We start from the raw sequence: 17,073 nt of genomic DNA, 5'->3' as shown, positions 1-17,073 counted from the left end.
CACAATTAGACCCATAAATTATCAATCAATAATATTGAATGATTATATTTATTCAGAAAATCAATCTTCGCTGTACAATTTGAAAAGACCCAAAGGGGGAGGGTGGACCACCCTTCTCAACCGCCGGGCCTACATTATTGATTCAAGTACGGTAAAGCAATACAACTTGCTTTTAAAACATACATCAAGTACTGTAAATCAGTACTAGACTGAGAATCCTTCATTAAGTTAGTAAAAGATAAAAAATTATGTGTTGGTAGTGCAAAAACTTGAAGCCTTGAAGATAATTAGTACTACACTACAGGTAGTACTTGAAGATAATTAGTACTACACTACAGGCGGGGGCTGGTATTGACTATTACAGTACGTACTACCGTACCGTACCGTACGGTACCGTACCGGGCGGTGTGCGCCATACGAGTCCAGTGAGCCCCGGGCCCGGCCGGGCGCTGCGCGGTGGGACTGCCGGGCCTTGACGGAATACAAGTTTGTTAGACTTGTACTAGTCCAAAGTCACGCTATCTGACTGGCACGGCTGGCATACGTTCCATCCTCCCCCCGAGTTTCTGAAATAGTACGTTACATCGGACGTCAGAAAGTCACACAAACAAGAGAATGTCAGCAGATCCAAGTCAAGATACGATGATACAACGTCAAGTTCACAGTCATGCTGAGTGGGCAATAACCATTCGAGGATTGTCCATTCTGAAGAAGATTTTCATGCAGGGCTGTTAGATGTGCGGTACAGAGATAAGGGGAGATGCCTGGCGAGCGGATGCAATGACGAGAGATGGAGGATAGGATAAGAGAGTCTGAAGAGAGAGAAGATAAGAGAGATAGAGAGAGCGTGCCCGCCGGCATTTGAAGACCAAAAGATAAATGTTTTGAACCGTAAAGAACTTGTGACCAGAGATTGCTGCCGCAAGATTGGAACATCCGTTTCAAGGCATTTGAAGATTGTTGTGCAGTAGTACCTTGTTCGCCGATCCAGAAGTAGCTCCAGTTATGCATGCCACAGCCTAGCTCCATGACATGAAACTTCCGCCAGATCTCCTGGGAGTTCCATTTGATCCTACTCAAAGATCAAGAAAATAAGAATCGAATCAGCTTCAAGTGCGTTTCCACACGGTTAAGCAGATATTCGACCGACCAATCTGGCTGGGGAAAGGCTTGTTTTTCCTATTCGAAGATCAATCAAACAAATTGAGGCTGAGATGAGAGGCCTAAACAACTTGCGGCTAGAGAGAGAGCCTGATTGAAGAGAAGAGTCATCCGAATGTGTAAGGCTTGATAGAAAGTTGCATGAATTTTCAACAGTAACGGAAAACAATACCAAGAAAGAAAAAACTCCAGTAAACAATTCAACTAACCAAATATAAGATCAACATGATTGAGTATGTAACCGAGGCTCATAACCGACGGAATACAAGTTTGTTAGACTTGTACTAGTCCAAAGTCACGCAGATATCACATCGACCTTAATCTCAACAAGACAGTTTTTGCTCAAGACCGAGTTTAATCATGCGGCACACGAAAACCAGAATTGAGGAGCACATGAGAGATAGACTGTATGCTAGGATGTGAAACCCAAGCATCCAGACATGAGGGGACCTTAGCAAGACGGCTAGGAAGGCCTCCTCTTCGTCACATGTACTACATTGCCGCCTGCCACGTAAGTCGTCTTGGTTTACAGGAGAGTTTTTGTTAACTCGGCGCTATCTGACTGGCACGGCTGGCATACGTTCCATCAGGCCTGTCAGCCGCTCCGCCGGCGAGCGGCACAGCGGCGCAGCGCCCACTGATTTAGTAGTAAGTTGCACTGCAGCCCGCGGCTCACTCAGCCGGGACCGTACACGCCGCGGCCCGCCCCTTACTAACGGTACAACCGCCCGGTCGGACTGAGGGACGCGGCACGCCGTGACTCCGTCACGGCGTGACTGCATGGCCCGGGGCTAGTTTTCACTGACCGTAGCTTTACTATCACTGTACGGCCGGGCGGCCGCCCAGCACCGTGGCTGCCAACCCGGGCCCGGCGGCGGCCGGGCGTCCGATCTGGTGCAAGGAAACGGTCAACTTTTTTCAAGTTGCTTTCCGATTTCAAACTTTTGACTTCATTTATTGAATTCTAGAGCGGACTTTGAGGTTGCTGCCGTGTTTCCTTGAATCTTCGGCAGCTGATTTGCAAATTCACACTCATTTCAATTTCTCCTCTCAATATTTGGAATTGAATATGGAAGATTTGAAGGTGGGGACTAACACTACACCTCCTCTGTAGTACCCCTACCCCTTCGAGAATTCACACCACTTCCACTTTGTTTCCCCTAACCTTCTCTAATACCCCAAAATTTCATATGTGTAGCACCCTCTCTCGATCATTTGGAAGTACCCCCTACCCCATCCAAACTGACCCCCTACCCATCAGTTTCCTTCAAAATTGTTTTTAAATTTTCGTCCTGTCTTCCTCAACTCTGTCCACGTCAGAACTGTCTGATTTTATATACATCTACCCCCACCCTTCATGGCATGTAGAAAGGCCTGTGTGTACCCTTCCTACGAAGAGAAAATTTATCTAGATGATGGGGGTAATGGGGTGGTAGATCCCAGTTCATAATGGTGGGGTACTTCTATTTTACTGCAAAGAATTGAAAATCAATAAACAACTGCAATGTTTTTGGAAGATTTATTGAAGTAATGAAGGCTTCCAGAGCGCGGTGTGCGGGTCTGGGCAAGCAACGAGAAAGGAATGATGAGAATGGGGAACAGACAGTGAGGTAGGGGACATGACAGGAGAGAGGATAAAGAAGAGATTACAGAGTATGAGATGAGGGTGCAGGAGAGCGCAGAGAGGTCAAGCAAGAGGTGTAGCCAGCAGCCCGTGAGGAGGAGGTAGGGGTGGAGAACCATGAATGTTACGTTATGAGCTCAAAGATAAGCCAAGTGCTTGGCTCATGGTGTGATGACAGAACCAATGAGTCATTTCCGTGTTCACCATTAGCGTTGTATCGGCATGTCGCTATCATTGAAATTTTTGTTTAGATTCAACGATGTCTTCTCCTGAAGATCATATGAAAGAACTGGGCATTGACCCCTCGGACTTCAACATGAGCGGGTCTCAGATCTCGTCTCAAGAAAAGGACAAGGCACAAAAGATTCTGGACGCATGCATCAAGAATCCGGACAATCGGCACTGCGCTGACTGCAATGCACTGGGTGAATCCAACTGGTGATTGTGGATGCGCGAATGGTTGAAGGCATCTTTCAGGTCCTCGTTGGGCTTCGATGAATCTTGGTATCTTCGTCTGTCTCAATTGCTCTGGGATCCACAGGAGGCTCGGTGTTCACATCTCCAAAGTGAAGTCTGTGACTCTTGACGGCTGGAAGATCAAGTGGGCAGAGGTGAATTTCTCTGCTCCTCGCCTCGCCTCACCCCCCCCCACCCCTCCCCCATCTCTCCTCCTGCCTCTCTCCTCTTCCTCACCTCTTCCTCTCCTCTTCCTCTCCTCTTCCTCTCCTCTTCCTCTCCTCTTCCTCTCCTCTTCCTCTCAGTCCTTGCCTTCTGGTTGAGGATTCCTTGCAGTGGATGAAAGCCAGAGGAAACAAGGTATCCAACGCTTACTTCGAGGGCAACACCAACACCAGACATTACAAGAAACCGAATGAGAACACCTCGTCCTTGTGAGTGCCCGCCTAGAGAAGTTGTGAACTGAATGTTATCACGATACTTGTGCTGTGCTTACGGTGCTGGTTGCTTTCAGGGATTTAGAGGAGTTCATCCGGGCCAAGTACGAGCGTAAGGAGTGGATTGCTGTGGGAGGGTCCAAGGGAGGTAACGCTTCAGCCAATGACACCCATGAGGTGATTTCGATCATCCTTGAAATTCCCGTCTGATACTTTCCTTGGCCATCCAGGAGAAGAAGAAGCATCAAGAGGCTGAAGACTTCAAGCTTGCCCAGAAGCTTCAGAAAGAGCTGAATGTGTCTTCTGGCACTGCTAACCAACCGTCACAACAGCCGAAACCGGGTTAGTCTTTTTTGTTTCCCGACGAAAGATGTTTGATTTACAATGTGAAAAGCTGCCGCTCCTGTTGTCGATCTGCTCGATTTCTCGGCTCCTGCCCCTGCCCCTGCCCCTGCCCCTGCAGCAGCTCCCCAAGCACAATCAGATCCTTTTGGCGCTGGAGGAGATCCATTCGGCAACTTCGGAGGCTCTGACCCTTTCTCATCAAACGGTGCCACCGGCAATGGAGGAAATGACTTCGGTTCCTTTGGTACTTCACAGCCTTCAACAAACGCGGACTTTGGCAACTTTGACTTTGGAGGCTCGCATGATGCACATCCCAAGAAGAGCAAAGATGATATCTTGGCACTCTACGGTTCAGGTCAAGCAGCTAATGTGAACAACCCGTACGCTGGTCTCATGGCACCCAATCCTCAGCAAGGAGGAGGATTTCCAGGACAAAAGGGTCATGCTATGCCCAACAATCAAATGGGAGGCATGGGCAACATGGGCAACATGGGCATGGGAGGCGGCATGGGTATGGGCATGGGCAACATGGGCATGGGCGGTAACATGGGCATGGGAGGCGGCATGGGAATGGGCAACAACGTGAGCATGGGCGGTAACATGGGTATGGGAGGCGGCATGGGAATGGGCAATAATATGGGCATGGGCCATAATATGGGCATGGGCAACATGGGCATGGGAGGCGGCATGGGAATGGGAATGGGCAACATGGGCATGGGCGGTAACATGGGCATGGGCGGTAACATGGGCATGGGCGGTAACATGGGCATGGGCAATAATATGGGCATGGGCATGGGCAATAATATGGGCATGGGCATGGGCAATAATATGGGCATGGGCATGGGCAACATGGGCATGGGAGGCGGCATGGGTATGGGTAACAACATGGGAATGGGAGGCGGCATGGGCAACATGGGCATGAATTCAGGCGTGAGTATTGATGTCACTTCCTGAATCGATTTTTTGCCTTATGATTTCTGGCAGATGATGATGGGAGGCTCAGGGAACTCCTCGGGAGCTCAAGCTAACGCCTCTAATGACCCTTTTGCCAACCTTCTAAAGAAATGAAGGCCACATAGCACTCTTGGTGGTGCCGATCCGCCTGTCACAGAGATTTTCGGAGGCTATCTCCACAGCTCTGACCTTCATCTTCATCTTCAGTGTGCGAACTTTTTAAATGTCGCAGTGAAGACTCTTGTCTTGCACGAGATGTTGATACACCTTCGTTCTAGTAAACAGCTTAATCGAAATCTCTCGCGTGATGCTTGTTTTAATCCAAACAGCAAGTTTTGAACAACATAGAAGTTACCACATAAGGGTCCTGCAACATGAAAGCGTCAAGAAGCTGCTTGAGAAAGGACTGGGGCGGTGGAGATGCAACGGTAGGGAGTACATGACACTGGTGCGGGGTGATACCATATTTGACGCCGGCCTGCGATCTTCGAGGTATCCACATCCTGCGATCTCAGTTGACCTGCAAGACGATCCTAGGGTTAGGGTTGAGAACCACGACGCCCTCATGGTACTTGGGTACTCGGATGTGAGCCATGCAGTTTCCAACACCCCAGGAGAAGGTGTCGATGTGCGCTGTCTCATGCATCCCCTGCCTTGCCATCAGACCTCATGCCCGACTGACGACACGACAGACCGTCAATCTCCTCTCGTTGCCTTCTCCGTAGGCCATGATATGTTCCTTCAAGGTTGTCAGACGATTGAGCTAGTGCAAGTCAACTCACTTGATGCTTCCTCTCGAGGTTGATGATGCCCCTCCTGCATTCCCTTCACCTCCAGCACAAGATGAAGGATACACGAGCCTGATCTCCTCGAAGCCTCCAACCTCTCCTTTATTTGGCACCTCCCTCATCGCCTGACACTTCCCAGTCAAGAACGAACGATGGGCAAGCGCAATGATGCGACGAACTTTCGTGCTGAAGCTTGTGTGACATCCGGCTCCATTCCAGTCCCCTGACAAGAGATTTCACCATTCTGCATCGAAAAAAGCCTTGTCCAGCTTCACCTGGAATTGGCTTGGGATCGAATGACACTACACATCCGAAGTGTTCGCCAACTCTGACAGGCAGCGAGTGAAGGAAGGAATCGAAACTACGTTCAAGGCAACCTGTTCAGAAGGTATCTTGCCATGGTGAGATGATCCCCCATTTCAATCCCTTGGCAAGTCCCGACCTTGAACGCCCACTGAAGTTTGAACACGTCTTAGAGGAAACGCACTCACAACTCCACAGATCTATCGGAACCTGTCCTGGCATCGGTTGGCCATGAACGCCGCTGATCTTGACACCTTGATAGATAGCAAGTTGTGAACAGGTGACAGAAGCCAATCATGAAGCAACCTGCGCACAGACAAGCTTTCAAATGCGCCTCTGCTATCTGCCTTCCGAAGGAGACATCGGCTCCAGCCGAACAGTAGTATGGACCCTGTCAGGGAATGAGAGCCTGCTTCGCAGCGACACAGGATCGATCGCCTGCGGCCCGGGATAGCCCAGCTGCGTTGTGGGGCCTTAATCCTGTTGTCAGGTCGAGCTGGAGGCCGTTCACGTCAAATCACCTCCAAAACTTCTCGCGGTCGCGGATGGCCAGCCCAGGGGCTTTCCGTCCTTGAAGATGGTGTACTCCTAGAGCGAGCGTCAGGACCTCTGCTCTGCCCCAGGAGCCTCCCATCACCTGCGTTACTGAGAACCAAGGCTCGGCCTGAGGCTGCACGTCGAACAGTTGCTGCGCCATGATCCTCGTGTTGGACGGCAACGGTCGTTTGTCAGGACTCCTGCGAATCAGGGTGAGCAGTTCCTGGCGATTCAGCCATGGCTCTCGCAACCAGCAGTCGCAGAGAACCATCAGGTTCAGACCGGTGGGCCTAAATGGGTCTTGAAACAGAGCTGGGCAGCGAGTCAGCTACAAGAGCAGGAGGAGCAGAGCAGCGGGTTGCTCCGACCTCGGGGTTTCATTCTGACCTCCGAGCTGGGAAGGAAAATAGCATCAGCCACCTCGTCACAGAAAGACTCATCAAAGGTTTCAAATCACCAGTCGGGTGGAGCCTGGTTTGTCTGGAAGCCGTCGAAGCCAGCATCGGGAATATCCTCGAGGCCCTGAACCGTCTTAGGAAGCACTTTCGCCCTCGACCGGAGGTCTAGGGGCCCGTCCCCTCCTATCCAGACGTACTCAACCACAGACCTGTAGCATCAGAGGTCATAAGGGACCAGACCTTCCCTTGAAAGCTTTGAACTCTCTCTCTCTCTCTCTCTCTCTCTCTCTGCCACATCCTCCGCTTACTCTCTCCTTGGGAAAAGTTTAAAACTGTCCAATCGGTTTCGCTAGGCTCGCATTGAGATAAGGATAAACCTACGTTTTTGTACCAAATCATCGAGATCTGAATCCTCTTGTTCTGCCTCGCCTATTCGTTCCTTCTCTTGTTCTTCCTCATGATATCTCAACACTGACATCCTCTGCATCTACATGAATCTTATCTAGCATCCACATGCCTGTTTTCACCCAAAGTGATCAGACTCACTATCTATGTTCCTCATCGTGATCTTCATCCTCGTCCTCGTCCTCATCGTTCTTGTCTTCTTCGTCCTCGTCCTCCTCCTCCTCGCGCATCTCCGCCTTACTTGGTCGTCGGAAAATCGAGTGCCTCCATTCGATACAACCCACCTCCTGACCCGACCCCCTCTTTTATAAGCCCAGTACCCACCTCATTTCCAAGTCCGGGAAGATTCCGTTCATTGCATTCAGCTAACTGATTATTTTTTAAAAGTATCAAGCTAAATCATTTTCAACATCTGCCTCTTCGTTTACCTGCAATCGCCATGCAAGGATACGGTGAGGAAGCATGCGAGGAGAGGAGGAGAGAGGATGGAGGGAAGGAGGGAGAGAGGAGGGAGAGAGCAAGGATAGAGGAGGGAGAGAGGAGGGAGAGAGGAGGGAGGCGAGGGAAGGAGGGAGGAAACTAGGAAACGGAGCGGGTAAAGGCAGGAGATTCAAGAGCGTGGAAGAGGGAGAATGGGAATGAGTGAGAGCGGTGAACGGAGTCAGCATAAGAGCGAACACCGATAATAACAAATTCGATGAGAGTAATGGTGCATAAGGCATTGGAATCTGTGCATCATCATCATTCTGTCAGAACGCTGATGCTGGTGACGATGACGATGACGATGACGATGACGATGACGATGACGATGTTCGGTGGTGATAATGCGGATGTCGTCTTTGTTTGAACAATGCCAAAATCGATTAGCTGTGTGAGCCAGGGGTCTTGAAGCCATCACATTTACCTGGAATTGTGAAAATACATGAAATGTGATGTTTCGTATTAGGTGCCTTTGCAAGGCAGGAAACAACAACCATGGCAGACGGAAACAAGAGCAAGAGGGTAAAGGCAAGCATCGCTGCTACTCTCTGCGGTATGTTTGTATTGTTCTGGGCGCCAAGAGGATTGTTGTGATTCCTGTTTGAAGGGGCTATCCTTCTGGCTTGCATTGTTGTCTTCACCACGCATCGCAACACTACCATCTTGGAGAACGATCTATCCAAGTCTCTCATGGAGGTTGAGCTTCTCATTGAGACAATAACATTTCCTGGTTTGAATCTTTTGTCAGGAGGGAAGTATCAGCATCAACCCCGAATCAGACAATCCTGCTGCAGACTTCTATGCAAACTCAGAGAGTGCTGTATGGCGATATGATTTCCCTTTCGTCGCTTTGACTGGTGGAGCAGGGGTCAGATGAAGACGTTGAAGATGCTGGACCTGGGAATCACCTTGGGGGATGGACTCATCCAGGTAAGGATTTTCTCTTTGACTGCCTTTGAAATAATCCCGATGTTGTGTCTGCAGAGCTTTTGGACCCACCTTCCCCAGAGCAGCTGCAGAGCTTTGTTGACCCGAAGCAGAAGCAGCCGTTGGTTCTCCGTCCTGAAGACTATATGAGAAATCCTGGTGCACAGCTATCATGACTATTAGTGATGATATTCACTTGTACATTGCAGGCTCGGCCTTCACCTTGGATCATGACATCGAGGAGGTGAAGAAAATCCAGCAGAATCTTCAGAAGACCCACGAGGAGGTATGGGCGGATGGAAGTTGGTTGGTTGGTTGGTTAGGTTTGTGTGCAGGCTCAAGCAGCCAAGTCAACATATGAGAAGGAGGAGCAGAAAAGCGCTGCTTTGCGCAAGGTGATGGACATCCTGCTTTTCATGTGCTCTTGTTGTAGTCTGACACATGCGAGTCAGGAATACGTTGATTACGTCAACAAAGTGAAGCAAATGGAGATGATGCGTCGGCAAGCCATGGTCAGTGGGGCGTACCCCTCAGGACAAGGAATGATGGGCCGTGGCAAGAACATGATGTGGGGTGCTTACGGTAGTTTTGATCCTTTCTGAGTACCGAAATGTCTTACGTTAGCACTAGCTCAAGCCCCTCAGCACAAGAACTCGAAGGCCGGAACAGACCAGTTTATCATCGACAGCGAGCAAATGGAAGATCCTGTACGAACGATAGCAATCTTTGTGCACTTTTGACTCCTTGGGCAGGCTAAGGAATTCCGTGCGAACTTTTACGACAAACAGGTTGGCGAGCGAAGGCCTTACTTGGCAAACATCGATAGGGCCGTCCGCAAGCAGGCCATGTCCTCTTATCCGGCATCCAACGGCATGCGAGTGGCTCAGGCTCAATCTCTCCGTCAGTTCTCTCCCCAAGTCGCAAGCCCCCGAAGCCAAATGGCCCACATCGGAGAATCAAGACAAATTCGCGAAGGTCGCGAGCTTTCGAAGATGAGACGTGACATGGCTCGCTTGAACCTTGCCCGCGAGCACCTCGAGCAAGTTCAGCGCAGAGATTCTCCTTTCCGGGTCAGTCGAAGGATAATGTTTGCGTCCTCAGGATTCTGACTTGCAGGGGATCCGCAGGATGTTGCCTTCAGGGAGGGATGCCCCGCAGGAACTCCAGGGTGTGAGATGGTCCAGAGACAGATGGTCCAGCCCTCGGGCAGCAGGCTTCAGCAGGAGGTACTTGTGCCAGTTCGTGGTCGAAGTAAACTCTAACGAACGTCTGCAGCTTCGAAGGGAGATGCAGATGAAGACTCTTGGAGACAGCCTGGTTCCTGTTGAGGAGGTTTCCCTGTGAATTGTAGCAGGGTTTCCTTTCTGACAGTCTAGCAGGCCGAAAACCAGAAGCCCAGGTTCTTGGGGGATGGGTTGTACTAAAGTAGCAGTGAATTCTTTTGGACAATGAACATTTCATCGAGTTGTTTTGACCTCTCTCTGTGTACAGGCGTTCACGTTAGTCCGTAGCTGAAGCAATCATGCACCATAGTCCTAAAAGACCGATGATCAGCCACGCAGTGAAAATACATAGAGTAGGCTAGTATCGGAAACATGCGAATGTAACGGAAATCCGTTATTTGAAACTTTGACCTTTTTTTTCTTGATCATTTTCGCCTTTTTTTTTTTTCATGCAAAAGATTACGGTAGTAAAAAGGTTTTATTCAGGACCCCACCCCTCAGTTGACCCCATTCCGACATGAACCCCTTGTAGATATTTCTAAGGTACCGGTCAGGCCTCCTCATGATCCACCCCCACCCCCTCTGCCTACTAAAGTAAGGTCGATTGTACGGGCACGGTACCCACAGCTCTTTTATGGTTTCGAACTTGTGAAGCGAGGGACATCGAGCAGCTAGTCATCAGTAGTGGCAGCTTCTAGTCTTCTAACAATTTCCTTGCTAACATCTTGAGCTTTAAGCTCCTCGCTCACAACTCAAACTCTAGTTTGATCGTCATTGAGATCAGAATTCTACCATCACGAAAAAGAAGCCTAACAGCTGTTAAGTTGTGCCGTTACCCCTGAGAGTCTAGGAATCTTCTCCGCCGTCTCCGAATAGGGCAAGTTCCGTGACGAGCAGCTGAACCTTGTAGACCGAGTTCACAGAAGCACGTAGACTGCCGTGTGGGAGCCTCATGGCAGCTGTGTATGTGGCTACCCGGAAGGGAAGAATAAGGGGGAAGGAAGAGGCTTCCATCCCTACCATTCAGTTTCCTTCCGAAGACGACAGCATCCTCATCGCAGAGCTTCACCGGCAAGTCCTCAGGTATTCTTGTCCTCCTCTCCCTTTCAATCCCGTGACTGTGCAATGCCGCGACAGCACCATCGGAGACACATGGCAGCGCAGGAAAGTTTGTCTGAGCAAGGACAAGCTTCTGCTCGGAAAAGTCGGAGCGATGGACGTGATTGACTACATACCGCTGGATGAGGTCATGGCCGTCGTGTCCAAGACAAGCACAGAAGAAAACATTGACGAGACCGTCCGGCAAGAAGAGAAGAGGGCCAGTATCAAGCGATCGACAACTCTGAGGATAGACGACGTGAGTCTGCCGCGAGAGCCTCTCTCTACGTCCGCTGGTTTGATCATGAGCACAGGACGAGCTGGACGAGAAGATCTTCATCATCACGACCATACCCGAGGGACACAACTCGGGCAAGTCGACAGTGCTGCTGGCATCGAGCAAGGATGAGCGAGACACTTGGGTATGGAGCATGATGGTGGAGAGGAGCTAAAGGCGTGTGTTTGAACAGATCACAGCTATCCACCAAGCTGTCAAAGTCTATCTCAAGGAAAAGCTACGGCAAGGAGAAACGAAGCTAGAGAGGCGACAGAGGCAGCTGAGAAGAATCTACTCGAGCACAGCAAGTCAGCTCTTCTTCTCGGCTGTGATCATGGCGTCTTTCATTTGCGCCATCTTGTCGGCGCAGCTGCAGCCTCCAGACGGCTCGCAACAAGCGAGAGCGTTCAGAGCCTTGGAAATAACCTACACGTGCATCTTCGCATTTGTACGTACAGCAGGTGAAGCGAGGGGTCGCTGACGAGGGAGGTAGGAGCTGGTAGTCAACGTGCTGAGCAACTGGTACTGGCCGTTCGTATCGGATGGGTGGAACATCCTCGGTGAGGAGGGACGAGGGTCTGGGGAGTCATCTGACATTGTAGGGGCGACGCGCATGGGGATGCAGACTTCGTGGTCGTGATGATAACTGTTCTTTCGGAGATCATCCGAGGCGTGCCTGGTGTGAGCGCGCTACGTCTGATTCGTATCTTCAAGATGATACGAGTGTTCAGGTGGGGAGAGATAGAGTAGCAGGAGCAATGCGAGGGAGAGAGCAAGAGAGGGAGAGAGAGGGAGGGAGATGGGGGAAGAGACGGGCGTAGGTAGGGGTGCACATGTGACAAGAAGGACGAGGATAGCGACTGACTTGGAATGCGGCGGGACAGGATGCTCAACTCGTTCCGCGTGCTGATCAACGCCCTGTCGTCTTCGGGTAGGAAGGGAGCAGGCGGGCATGAGAGGAGAGAGCTGACGAGGGGACGCAGTCATTCCTGTGCTGAACGCGTTCTGCATCTTGCTTATCTTCACGTCGATCTTCGCGATCATCGGGACGAACGTGTTTGCTGGGAGGAGCGAGGACTTCTTCGGGAACTTTTTGAAGTCGATGTTCACCCTCTTTCAAATAGCGACTGGCGACTCCTGGGCGTCGTCGATTGCACGTTCACTCTTTATCGACGACGACCGCATCAACTTCTGGGTAAGAGGAGGTGGAGGAGAAAAGGAGGGGTGAGAATACGTCAAATGTAATGAGGGGAGGAGGAAGCGAGCTGGGCAGAGAGTAGGAGGGGAGGGAGCTAAGCTGTTGCACACTGAACAGACTGCGATGTACTTCGTGATCTATATTCTCATCGTCAACGTGGTGAGGAGAAAAGACTAGAGACCATGGCGAGGAGTGAGCAAGAGATCCCAGGTGCTGATGAACATCGTGGTGGCTGTACTGCTGGACGAGTTCATCTCGACGGTCGAGCGAGAGCGCAGCGAGAAGAAAGCAAAGCGTCAAGAGGACATTGTAAGTCTTGTTGATAAAAAGAGGAGGGATTGAGACTTGCTGTGCTGTACAGATCGGACTCGTCAAGTCGTTCCGTGGCTCAGGCCCGCTGGACCCGCTGGTGACAAGCCTGATGGACTTCTCGACGCTGGAGGAGCTGTCGTTGAAGATCTTCCAGCTCTATCAGGTCGCTCAAAAGCTCTCGAGCGTCTTGTGGGCTCGCAGACTCACACGTGTGGGAGCAGAAGATGGACCTGGACGAGTCCGGGTCAGTCAACCTCGAGGAGCTCAACTTCGGGCTCAAGGTAAAGCAGCGTAGAAGGAGCGAAGGACGTAGAGGAACAGAAGAGGCAGAGGCAGGAGCAGGGGCAGGGGCAGGGGCAGGGGCAGGGGCAGGGGCAGGGGGGAAGTCAACCATGAGGGAAGCAGGGAGACATGCTAGATGAGCAAGTGAAGGAAGAAGACAACAGGAGGGAGGTAGGATAGGGATCGAAATAGAGACAGAAAGCAGCAGACGACGTGTAAAGAACGAGAACGAGAACGAGAAGGAGGAGGAGGAGGAGGAGGTAGACGCTGACAGGCGGGTACATCAGAAGCTCAAGCTGAGCCCTCCCGTGACGCTGACGGAGGAGGATTGGGACGCGATCACGGACTCCCGGAAGCTGCTGAACTCGCAGGAGGAGCTGGGGCCAGAAGAGTTCGAGACGATGATCCTGACGCAGATGTCGAACTATGTGCATCGCAAGGTAGAGGGAGGGGAGGGAGAGGAGAGGGGGAGGGGGGGGGGGACGGGGAGAAGGAGGGGAGGGGAGAAGAAGAAGGGGCTAACGGGAGGCGAAGGTTGCTACGGCGATCAAGAACGAGGCGCAGGAGTTCAACTACGACGTCCTGTTTGCAATCAAGTCGCTGCTATTCTCAGTGGACAAGATAGACAACCCGATCTTCAAGTCGAAGAAACAGACTCCACGGAAGTCGAAGAGGGAGATCTTGAAGAAGCTCTTCAACTCGCCTGTTTACAACGCTTTCTCGCACTGGAAGCATGAGATGGGGTTGCCCAGCTCGTTTCGCCAAACTAAAGCCGTTAGCCTCGAGACTCTTAATGTCAACATGGAAAGAATCGAAGCTGTCTTGAGCAAGATCGTCTCGGATCCTTCCCCAGGTAGACCCCAGGACCTTCACATCCTCCGGCTCACCGACGCCGTGGAGAAGATACAGTCGTCCATGTCGCGGCACGACGACACCTTGAGAAGGATAGAGGAGAAGATGTCTCGGATGGAGAGGCACGGGAGCGAAGGGCCCAAGCGGCCGCATGGAGGAGCGAACGGGGGAGGGCAACGAGGAGAGGAGGGGCAGTCGCCGGTGGGGACGATGCTGGGGTCAGACATCATCGTGGTAGGGAAGGGCAAGCAGGAGGAGCGAGAGGAGGTCAAGCTCCAGAGTCTCAGTGAGCGTCGGGCGTCAAGCAGATCTGTTTTTAGACACAAAAACCTCTCGTTTCCTTACTTCTCGCCCAGAAAGGACAAGGAGCTCAACGGGAGCAGCTCAGCCGTCTACCCCGGACCCTCGCAAGCTTCGCCGCAGTCCTCCAAGAGACTTGACAAGTTCCTTCCCAACGGGGACCCTCCCGACGGAGATCGCCCGAGGCTTCCGGCCGAGACGTGCAGGGGCAAGGGAGACTACGTGAAGCTGTCATGGTTCGAGCTGCCGGTCAACTTCGACTCGCTGCGATCGTCGAGCATCTTGCGGCGGGAGCAGGCGAGGGCGGAGAGCGTCAAGGTGCTGCTCTACGACACGTACCACGTGTACCTCAAGGTCGGGGAGGACGGGGTGGCGCGAGAGTGCTTCTCGGCGGGTCTCGGGGAGGACGGGGAGGGGTCGACGGAGACGGAGAGGATGGGCAGAGCGGTGGAGCAGCTGTGCAAGGAGGAGGGGGGGCTGGCGGTAGAGCGATCGTCGTACGTGGACGTGCACTCGCGGGACGGGACGGGCTACAGCCGCTTCTTCCAAGCGAGGTAGGAGAGGGAGGGAGAGGGAGGAGAGGGGACTGATGAGGAGGCGCAGGAGGGAGGGAGAGCAGGCGACAGGGGCGATGGGGAAGACTTTGACGGGGAAGTACGTAGGGGGGAAGCTGAGGGTAGAGGAGGAGGGGGGGGAGGTGCGAGAGGTGGAGCTAGACAGGAGCATTCATCAGGCGATCAGCAAGATCCGCGTGCTGAGATATCAATTCTGAGATCAGAGGATGAGTTTGTCTTCTCAAGGACTGTTCAGAACGTTGCTTTTATAGCAACCGCTTTACTATGATGAGAAGAGGAGGGCGTTGAATAGTCATGCAGGATCATTATTTCTTAATTTGTTCCTTGATACTAGCTGTCTCGATATCATTAGTAGTTCACTTCAACGTTGCTTGCTCACCCTACAGCTCGCATTTCACGATTCTAGCCAACAAACCTGCTCGTTCTTCCTCTATCGTTTGTTTGCTCTCTCCCTATGTTGCCGTCCCCTACTCTTTCTCCTCCTCCCTCCCTTGCTGTCTCCCTTGCTGTCCCCTTCCTCATCCTCTACCTCCTTCCCTCCCTGGACTCTTTTCAAGTCTGATCCCTTCTACCGCTCCTCCCTGGACTCTTTTCAAGTCTGATCCCTTCTACCGCTTCTTCCTCCTTCACTGCTAACCTCCTCTCCTCTACCTCGAGTGATCTGATAGGGGGTCCAACCTTGGTTCGGCCTTGTGGTCTCAACCCTCTATCTTCACATGCACTGCTCCTGCTTCTGCTACGCTGCGCTGCACTTGCCTTTCTCTTTACACCAAGTCGCTGATCTGGCTGCTGTTCTCCGACCTTGTCAGCGGATAGCCGGAAAGCATCTTGTGAAGTTTGACTGAACAAACTAAAGCAGTCCCTGCTGTGTAGTCGTTCAACAGCTACCTGAAGCTTGTCGTTGTGGTCTTCTTCATCTATACAAGTCAACAAGTCAATCGTATGAAATGTTCTCCCTTCTCTTAATACACCAAGACACGCGTCACATCTCAACTGACTGGTAGATGTCAGTGAAGCCTTTGGTGAAGGGGGAATCTATCCGTCAACCATGACAGACTCAGAAGCTTCGAATCAAAGGACAAGAGCCTGAATTATTTGCAGATAAAGGAAGCATCTTCTTTCAACGTGAGATGTATCGAATTCCTCGAACAAGGATGAACTTGTCCATGAGGGGATCAGGTTGAACGAGAATCAATAACAGGATTATACTGCCCCCAACGCACTTGGCTCTTACTAGCAAGAAACTATCTGTGCGTGGAAGTTGAGCTGACAGCTATGATTTGATATGAACTACGAGATCGACAGGATTGTCAACCCCTAACATGTTTTCTTCATCAGCAGAACCTTGACCGATGTGAAACTTTGACATCAACGGCAGAGTCGATCACAACAAGTTCAGCAACGACCTGGCCACTCGCTCTACCTTTGAAGAGGGTCGGATGCCAACTGACCGCCAGGACCCTCGCGCGGTCACTTGCAAGTCTGACGCCGCTGGTGCTGGTCGGAGCAGATCGACTCTAACATGATCGTCTGGAACAAGCAGTCAACGCCTTTTGAACCATCGGATGACAAGATCGGATGAAATGTAAGCGGAAGATCGGTACATCGATGTTGAGGTGAGTAGCTGGAGGAGACAGGAATGGAGAAATTCGGTGTTGATATCGCTTGTGTGAGAGCTGGCAAGTCGAGTATAGAAAATTAATGAAAGTTCATAGAACTTTGACAGTGAAGTCAGGGCATTACAATCCTAGTCCTCGTCTTACAATCAAGCCTTTCAATCTTGATGAGAAAGAAAACTTGTTCAAGTAATTAACCCCTCCATTCCTCATTGTCTCTCAAACCTCAGCACGCGGATCTTGCTGATCGCCTGATGAATGCTCCTGTCTAGCTCCACCTCTCGCACCTCCCCCCCCTCCTCCTCTACCCTCAGCTTCCCCCCTACGTACTTCCCCGTCAAAGTCTTCCCCATCGCCCCTGTCGCCTGCTCTCCCTCCCTCCTGCGCCTCCTCATCAGTCCCCTCTCCTCCCTCTCCCTCCCTCTCTCTCCTACCTCGCTTGGAAGAAGCGGCTGTAGCCCGTCCCGTCCCGCGAGTGCACGTCCACGTACGACGATCGCTCTACCGCCAGCCCCCCCTCCTCCT

At 51.6% G+C, this 17,073-nt stretch overlaps 5 protein-coding genes across 5 annotated transcripts in view; 3 read left to right on the top strand and 2 right to left on the bottom strand.

Moving 5' to 3' along the window:
• Positions 1-3,116: 3,116 nt before the first annotated feature.
• Positions 3,117-3,372, top strand: GUITHDRAFT_45023 (hypothetical protein; the record flags this gene model as incomplete). Its single annotated transcript, XM_005829269.1, has 2 exons — positions 3,117-3,210; positions 3,263-3,372. Coding segments are annotated over 2 exons (204 nt in total), but the record flags the coding sequence as incomplete, so codon positions are not given.
• Positions 3,373-5,293: 1,921 nt separating this feature from the next.
• Positions 5,294-7,208, bottom strand: GUITHDRAFT_74029 (glutamine synthetase; the record flags this gene model as incomplete). The annotated part of the gene is made up of 16 exons (XM_005829268.1): positions 5,294-5,344; positions 5,440-5,497; positions 5,550-5,626; positions 5,672-5,716; positions 5,760-5,790; positions 5,898-5,988; positions 6,041-6,093; positions 6,143-6,219; positions 6,279-6,322; positions 6,375-6,459; positions 6,495-6,541; positions 6,590-6,656; positions 6,706-6,805; positions 6,857-6,917; positions 6,974-6,999; positions 7,063-7,208. Coding segments are annotated over 16 exons (1,059 nt in total), but the record flags the coding sequence as incomplete, so codon positions are not given.
• A 626-nt stretch (positions 7,209-7,834) lies between these two features.
• GUITHDRAFT_153590 (hypothetical protein) lies at positions 7,835-10,281 on the top strand (the record flags this gene model as incomplete). Its single annotated transcript, XM_005829267.1, has 14 exons — positions 7,835-7,860; positions 8,355-8,441; positions 8,496-8,584; positions 8,637-8,708; positions 8,755-8,818; positions 8,873-8,974; positions 9,025-9,101; positions 9,151-9,210; positions 9,268-9,397; positions 9,446-9,522; positions 9,568-9,885; positions 9,943-10,041; positions 10,091-10,147; positions 10,195-10,281. Coding segments are annotated over exons 1-11 (776 nt in total), but the record flags the coding sequence as incomplete, so codon positions are not given.
• Positions 10,282-10,990: 709 nt separating this feature from the next.
• Positions 10,991-15,129, top strand: GUITHDRAFT_111618 (hypothetical protein; the record flags this gene model as incomplete). The annotated part of the gene is made up of 14 exons (XM_005829266.1): positions 10,991-11,395; positions 11,451-11,558; positions 11,607-11,861; positions 11,907-11,959; positions 12,016-12,144; positions 12,298-12,344; positions 12,397-12,608; positions 12,729-12,770; positions 12,822-12,920; positions 12,973-13,086; positions 13,145-13,204; positions 13,493-13,645; positions 13,740-14,911; positions 14,961-15,129. The coding sequence occupies 14 exons, from the start codon at positions 10,991-10,993 to the stop codon at positions 15,127-15,129; spliced, it is 3,018 nt and encodes a 1,005-aa protein (XP_005829323.1).
• A 1,628-nt stretch (positions 15,130-16,757) lies between these two features.
• GUITHDRAFT_111617 (hypothetical protein) overlaps positions 16,758-17,073 on the bottom strand; it is a gene marked incomplete at both ends in the record, with an annotated part of 3,904 nt that continues 3,588 nt past the window's right edge. The window contains one exon of the mRNA XM_005829265.1: positions 16,758-16,929. Coding sequence (XP_005829322.1) covers positions 16,758-16,929 — 172 coding nt within the window. The remainder of the gene's footprint in view (positions 16,930-17,073) is intronic.

This window comes from Guillardia theta (assembly GCF_000315625.1).
Source record: "Guillardia theta CCMP2712 unplaced genomic scaffold GUITHscaffold_53, whole genome shotgun sequence".
Classification (NCBI taxonomy): Eukaryota; class Cryptophyceae; order Pyrenomonadales; family Geminigeraceae; genus Guillardia; species Guillardia theta.
This window is presented reverse-complemented; position numbering and strand designations above follow the sequence as displayed.